Here is a 7,437-nt window from a genome sequence, read left to right as displayed (position 1 = left end):
AATGGATTGATAACAGTAGGGAAGTGTAGCATGCCAATGACGATGTTGTCGAGAGGAGGACGGTATTGCTCTATAATGACCGTCGAGAGGGGGAAAGCATTGGTCTTGGAACGAAGAACAGCGAGGACAGCAACGCCTGTAAAGGATGATTGTTTGTGCAGTAATATAACGAGGAAGCACAAATCTTATTCACCATCTATTCCAGAGTCCTTGCGAGTTGTGCGTTCGGCAGATTCCCAAAGTCTCTTTACCGATGAATGAGCGAGATAATCACGCCCTGAGAATAACAAACATACGTGTTTTCCGTCTTGATCAGTGTAGTGGATCTTCTTGAGATGGATCCATCTACGCATGAATTAGATATTAGTAGTTAACTTGCACGAACAACGTTCTCACTTCGCGTCTTTGTTATCCAGAGGCTCTTTACTGATGACTTTGGCGGCAAGCATAGTATACGTAGTAAAAAGCTTCAGATTCCGTCTGATGATTGCAGGCCCGACGATGGATAACGGACCAACGGTGGATGCGATTGTGATCATACAAGTTATCTCCCTGAAAAGCTCGAGCCTAACCCTAATCCCGGGCCCAAGCTACCGCATGCCGTGATCTCTCACCGCGATATCGACCAGAAAACTTTCTTGTCGAAGATGGCTACGCACTTTCTTCGTATCTCGATAACTTGCACCAACATGCTCAAACTGTTTTGTGTCAGTCCGGTAAAGGGAGTGCAAGCATCACGCCAAAGTTTAGCGAGTCGGACAGGGGTATTGAGAGCAATCTAGAATGCAAGGTAGGTCAGCTGGTCAGCTATCCATTCCTATGCCTGACTCTGTACCCACAGTTACCCTGTATCTCTAATACTATTACTATTTCTCGTTGCTGTGGCTAAGTTAGAGAGTCTTGCATCCTCTTTCCAAAGGTCCTAAGGGGGATGATGAGTGAGTAGCGAGTCACTTGGTGCGCGTCTTGGGCTCCTGCAAGACAATGGCCAACTCCTCTGTCATCTGTGCCAACAAGACCATTACAATCACATTTTACTGGTCTGGTAACTTACTGTCATGGAGCCCGATTCCAAAGTAGAGTAAGGAGCTCTTGATGCGGCAGACAAGGTTACATGTCGCTGTGCCTTCAACTACCTTCAGGCCATTCATTTTTTTCAGACCATCGCAAATACGAGCGCAGGCATCAAATGTCCCTAGGAAGTCCCCTAATTTCGCACAAATCCCATACCACTAAATACTAGAGTCCTATATACACGTGAATAATTATATGTCAGCTGCAACTTGAGCTTGAGCACCGAATGACCAAGATCATATGATTTGAGAGACATGATGTGCGAGAAGATGAGTGGGTCATGAAGACCTCGCAAAACTACAGACTAGGTCAGCCAAATACTCTAGAGATAAATTGAAAGCGAATATTACTAACGTGGCATCAATTTGCTTAACCTGAGGAAGTGTCAGCATTATCCTCCGTCTGTAACCTGTACCTTCAGCCTGCTGACAAGGGTTGCTTTCCAGGTAAATTGTTTCAAGGGATGCCATATTCTTTGTTACGCTTGGCATTCATGAGAACGACTAGACAGAAACAAATGATCTAAAGCATACACCTATGTACGAGTCATGTGAGTTAAGCAGTATATTGCAGGCCCTGGTCTGCATAGGTCAAGTTAAAGAATACAAGCGTAAGAGATAGAGTATATATAAAGGGATTAAAGCGGAGCTTTAATAAATGAATTGGAGATAGAAAGTAAATAGCAAATCAGAAAAGAGAAAAGAGAATCGTACAATGGAATGTCATAGAATGTCTAAGAATGATTAGTAATCATGAATAAGTGAAGAGGTGAAAGGAAAAGAATAGAACTGTAACATTACCCCTGTTGTAAGGGTAGTAGGCACCGACTACTATCAAAGGAGATGATGCAATCGTTTATAATTAGTAAGAAGTTTAGAAGTGTTACCTAGTTCAGCTTCTTTCATCCATTCGTTCTTGGAACTTGGGAATCCCTTCCATTTTACATAATATTGTCTTCTAGATGAAGATCCGCGGTGTCCGACGACTGCTTCGACTTCATGTTCTTCTTTGCCATCAATTAAGTCAGGAGGCGGTGGAATATAGTTAGGGCCGTGGGTATCATTCTCTTTGTAAGGAGAAAGGAGTGCGGCATGGAATACAGGGTGAATGCGCCATTGCGCGGGAAGTGTGAGTCGATAGGTTATAGGGGATAATACATCAGTGATGATAAAGGGTCCTTCTCGTTTAGGAGCGAGTTTGCGATTAGGGTACCCAAGATGTAGGTTCTTGGCTTCTAGCCAGACTTTGTTGCCTTTAGAGAATGGTATGAATTTAGACATGATTCGTTGACGCATAGTGTTATGTGTGAGTTCATGAGCGGCTAGTGCTTCGTCGCGTGCTTTATTAAGCAGAGAGAGTCGTTGTTCGATATTAGGAATGTCAGATTTTGGATGAGAGTCAGGGAGATGACGTGGGTGATAACCTATCATAAGATAGAAGGGAGAGGTACCACGTGCTGAATGGTGACGCAAATTATGAACAAATTCGGCTAATGGCAACATGGGCGCCCAACTGGTTTGGTCATTGGTGCAAAAGATCCGGAGATAGACTTTGAGTTCTTGGTTTACTCATTCGGTCTCTCCATCACTCTGGGGATGGAATGCGGTGGAAAGGGAGTTCTTGTATCCGAGGAGTTTTCCGAGTTCGACCTGGAATCAGGAAGTGAACTGAGGTCTGTGGTCAGAGATAATTTTATCATAAAGTCCATATCTAGAGAAAACTTTAGAAAAGAAAATGTTTGCAACGCCTTCAGCGTCTATTGTCTTGAGACAAGGGGTGAAAACTACCCCCTTCAAAAGTCCGTGGTTGACCATGACCATGATGCTGTCAAAGCCATTGGAGAGCGGGAGGTCAGTGATAAGATCAACTGAGCAATGAGCGAAGGGTTGGTTGGAAATGGGAGCAGGAATAGGGGAAAGTGGCGGAGTAGAAGGGTGTGTGTTTACTTTATTCTGTTGGCAGATGCAACAGCCTTCTATGAAGTTCTTGACGAATGTGGCTAGGCCTGGCCACCAATAGTCGTGAGACAGAAGTTCCTGGGTTTTGAAGCGTCCAGGGTGTCCTGCAGTAGGAGAATCGTGGTGTAAGGAAGTGAGTTCTTGTCGGAGATCTCCAGGGGGTATGTAGGTAAGTCCTTTAAAGGAAAGAATTCTGTCGCTTAATTTCCAATTGGAAAGAGCGGAGGGGAGGGGAGGAGGAATAGAGGAGTCTGTGAGCGCTTGAAGCGCTGTATGTACTACGGGGTCAATAGAGGAAGAAATACGTAATCTGTCCATAAAAGAAGTGTCAATGACGTTGATGAACATCGAATCAGGGAGGAGTTGAATACTAATATTATCCTTTTCGTCACTATCGACTGGAAGGTGATCCGTTCTACAGGAAAGGAGGTCAGGAATAATGAGTTCTTTCCCAGGTACGTGTTGAATTTGGAGTTCGAATTGGGAAAGGAAAGTCTGCCATCTTGCTTGGCATCAGTTAAGGTCTTGTATGTCTCTGAAATAAGTAAGGTTTTTGTGATCAGTTTGTACAATGATGGGATAGGGGGAACCGAGAAGATAATGTCTCCATGCTTTCAAAGCACAGACAATCACAAGTAATTCTCAATCATATATCTGGTAATTTCGTTCAGCGGGGTTAAAAGATTGTGATAAAAACGAGCATGGGAGCCAGTCTCCATTATTGTTCTTTTGTAAGAGTACTGCGCCTGTAGCATATAGTGAAGCATCAGTGGCAATCGCGAAAGGGGAATTTTTGTCAGGAATTTGAAGGATAGGAGAGGAAGTGAAGATATGCTTCAGCTTATTAAAAGCTTCCTCGTGTTCAGGGGTCCAAGAGAATTCCTCATCTTTCTTGGTTAGGTCGATCAGGGGTCTGGCAATTGAAGAATAGTCAGCAATAAACCATCGGTAAAAGTTAGCGAATCTGAGGAATGACTGGACTTCCTTCACTTTCATGGGAGTCTTCCATTCGGATATACCCTTTAATTTGGTGGGGTCCATGGCGATAGAACCGGGTTTGATGATCATGCCGAGGTATTCGATGTCAGTTACATTGAAAGTACATTTTTTGGGTTTTAGATGGAGGAGGTTGTTGTGGAGTTGTTGGAGTACCTTGTGAGTGTGGATATGATGGGTTTCTTCGTCTCTAGAAAAGATTAGTATATCATCCATGTATATAATGATCCACCCTTCTTGGATCATGTCTCCGAACAAGTTGTTCATCATAGACTGAAAGGTGGCAGGTGAGTTACACATTCCAAAGAACATAACTGTGGGTTCAAAAAGTCCCCTGGAAGTGGCAAAGGCCGCCTTCCATTGGTCAGATTTTCTCATGTGTACATTATTATAGCCCCATCAAATGTCCATTTTGGTGAATATCTTAGTGTCCTTCAGCTTATCTATAAGGTCAGAGATTAGCGGTAAAGGGTAGTTATTCTTAACCATGTGTTCGTTTAGGTAGCGATAATCTTGGCAAGGTTGGAGGGAACTGTCTTTCTTCCCAACAAAGAAGAATGGAGAGGATTGGGGGGATTTGGAAGGAATGATTGTTCCTTTAGCTAGATGTTCGTCAATGAAATCGTTCATAGCCTTATCTTCTTTGGCGTTAAGCAGATAGATCTTGCATTTCTGTGGTTCGAAAGATTCCTTGAGGTCAATCTTGTGGTCATATTTACGTTCTGGAGGAAGAGTACCATTAGCTATGTCACCAAATACGTCTTTATATTGTTGAAATTCCTTGGGTATGAGTTCTTCGAAAGTTTTCTTTGGTTTAGCGGCGTCCTGAGCGAGGGTTTGTGAGATGTTGTCAGTTTTCCGGATATAGGTATAGAAATCGTCATTGTCATTGATGGGATCTAGAAGGTGTGGGAGAGTTTCGTTAGCAGGGTCCCATTCTGGTTCTAATCCTTCTAGAGTGTCATAAAAGACGTCTTCATCTTCTTCAATTTCTTCAATAAATGCTTTTTTCAGGGTATGCTCCCTTAAGCGGACTTCTTGACTAGTCCAATCGATATCTGGGTTTTCTTTCTTTAGCCAAGTCATTCCCAGGATAGCGTCTTCTCCTCCTAGAGAGGTTACAAAGAATTGCTTCCTCATAGGGATATCTTTGATTAAGAATGAAAGTTCACAGTACCGTGTGATTCTTCCGGCTTTATTCAACGTGCCGTCTACATTACGCACAGGTATTGGGGTTTCAAGTTTGTGTGTGTGAATGTTCTCTTTGAGGATGAACTTCTCGTCAATAAATTCGCCTTCTGCACCGCAATCAATTAGAGCAGTGGCTATGGTGGTTTTCTCGGTTTTCTTCAATCTGATGGTTAACAGCAAACGAATAGAATTAGTATCGCCAACAGATTGTACTACTAGTCCGATTCTGGGAGTTTCTGACACCATGGCAGGCTCCCCAGTTTTCTTCATCTGGTGTGCTTTAAACGCCTTCCATTCTTGAAATTCCTTGTAATCGTCGTCAGATGACTCCTTGATTACCTTTCTGGTATTGGTTGTAACCATTGGGTGGTTAGGGCAGTCTGTGGCTAAGCCCTTTTTGCTGCACTTGAAGCAGAGGCCACCCTTGTGCCTGCGCTCCCGTTCTTGAGGAGTAAGGTAAGTCTTCCTCATCTTCTTCTCACCTTCTTCATCGTCTATCTCTACTTTATCTATATCCATAGCGTACGGATCTTTCGCTTTGGTATAGGAAGGAGGTGCTATTAAGGTCCTTCGTACCTCGATGTCTAAGGCTTTCTCTAGCCACGTCTTGATGGTGGTGGGAGTCGTTTTGAAGGCATATATAGTGGAGACTATCTCTTGCTTAAGCCCATTTCTGAAGAACATAATTTTCGTGTTTTCTTCGGAGATGCTGGTATTGGCTAGGATGGTTCGGAATAGAGAAGCGTAAGCGGCTATGCTACCAGTTTATCTGAGGGAAGAGATGCAACGAATCAGTTTGTTCAACGTTCTTAGGGAAGAAAGTGGATTTAAATTGCTTAGCAAAGTCTTCCCAGGTTCTGTAGGTCTTTGCTGCAACAGCAGCTTTGAGCTGGCCTTCGGCCCATTTAGCAGCCTCGCCTTTGGTCATAAGGCTGAGGGTGAAGATAACTTTTTTCTTGTCGTTATCGTAAACTTCATCATTCATATCTAGGTACGTCTCAACTTGAAGCGTCCATCCCTGAGCAAGGCGGGTGTTGCCGTTGAAGGGTGAGGGGGTCTTTCCGATCTCTTTAGGCATGGTGGCTGTGGAGGATCGTTCATAGGTTTGGGTATGGAAGTTCCAAACTTTGTTCTTGGGTGCTATACTAGCATAATAGGCAGCCCACTGGTCAATGGAGTATCTGGTGCCCTTGGCGTCAATCTGATAGAACTCTTGTTCTTCTTCATCCCAGGTAAAACCGGGAGGAGTCGGGGCGATCGGTGGAATGGTGTTCTGTTCTGGGCGCAAGTTCTAGGGAACCGCACAGTAAAGAGTGAACTTGACCTTTTGTTACAGTGGCTCAAAAAACTGTCCGCATGTTTTGACATTTTTCACTATCTATGATATTGTGTGAGAATGAACAAATGCCTCAAGGACATGCTTATACCACATTGTAGTATGGCTTCAGGGCTTTCATTTGAGCCCTACACCGTGGGAATCGGTGGAGATATGGTGGAGACATAAGGCTTACAAAATCATGACTCATGCGGACAGTTTTTTGAGCACATATTAAAACTATATAAATCATCATTTATGACACCATAACAATCATGCCACTATTAAATAAATTATAAAGTGGTGTCATTATGTCATTTTAAAACCATATCTAACTATACAAACCAAAAATTTCCATATGTCATGGTTATATTCACCATGAAAGCCACTCCCCCTGCTCAAAGGGATAATATCCTCTCTCTTTCCTATTCTGGCCTCTCTGCTTGTCAAATTTCCTCTAGAACTGGAGTATCCAAGTCCACTGTGGCCAAGTTCATCAAAGAAAGTCACACAGATAAGGAAAACTTCTGTGAAGGGTGTCCATCCAAGCTCACCTCTACTGATAGGAGGGCTATTATTCAACATATCACTACAGGAAAGGCTGATAATGCTGTCCAGGCCACCTATTACATCAATTCCACCATCACATTCCCTGTCTCTTCACACACTGTGAGAAACATTCTCAAGACAGCTCATCTCAGGTCAGTAACAAGGAAGAAAAGGCTTTCCTCTCTATCACACATAAACAGAGATGACTAACCTTTGCCTTAGCCCATCAGAATTGGATTACATGGACTGGAAGCATGTTATATGATCATATAAGACCACAATAAATAGGATTGGGTCAGATGGCAAGGTATATATGTGAAAAAAGAAGGGTGCTAGTCCTCTCTGCATATGTGT

At 43.3% G+C, this 7,437-nt stretch overlaps 1 protein-coding gene across 1 annotated transcript; it reads right to left on the bottom strand.

Moving 5' to 3' along the window:
• Positions 1-1,352: 1,352 nt before the first annotated feature.
• BJ212DRAFT_1291751 (uncharacterized protein) lies at positions 1,353-1,544 on the bottom strand (the record flags this gene model as incomplete). The annotated part of the gene is made up of 1 exon (XM_041332119.1): positions 1,353-1,544. The coding sequence occupies one exon, from the start codon at positions 1,542-1,544 to the stop codon at positions 1,353-1,355; it is 192 nt and encodes a 63-aa protein (XP_041185162.1).
• Between the last annotated feature and the right edge of the window lie 5,893 nt (positions 1,545-7,437).

Source organism: Suillus subaureus (assembly GCF_016647635.1).
Source record: "Suillus subaureus strain MN1 chromosome Unknown BJ212scaffold_358, whole genome shotgun sequence".
NCBI lineage: Eukaryota > Fungi > Basidiomycota > Agaricomycetes > Boletales > Suillaceae > Suillus > Suillus subaureus.
The sequence above is the reverse complement of the archived record's forward strand: the minus strand, read 5'-3'. Positions and strand labels throughout refer to the sequence as shown.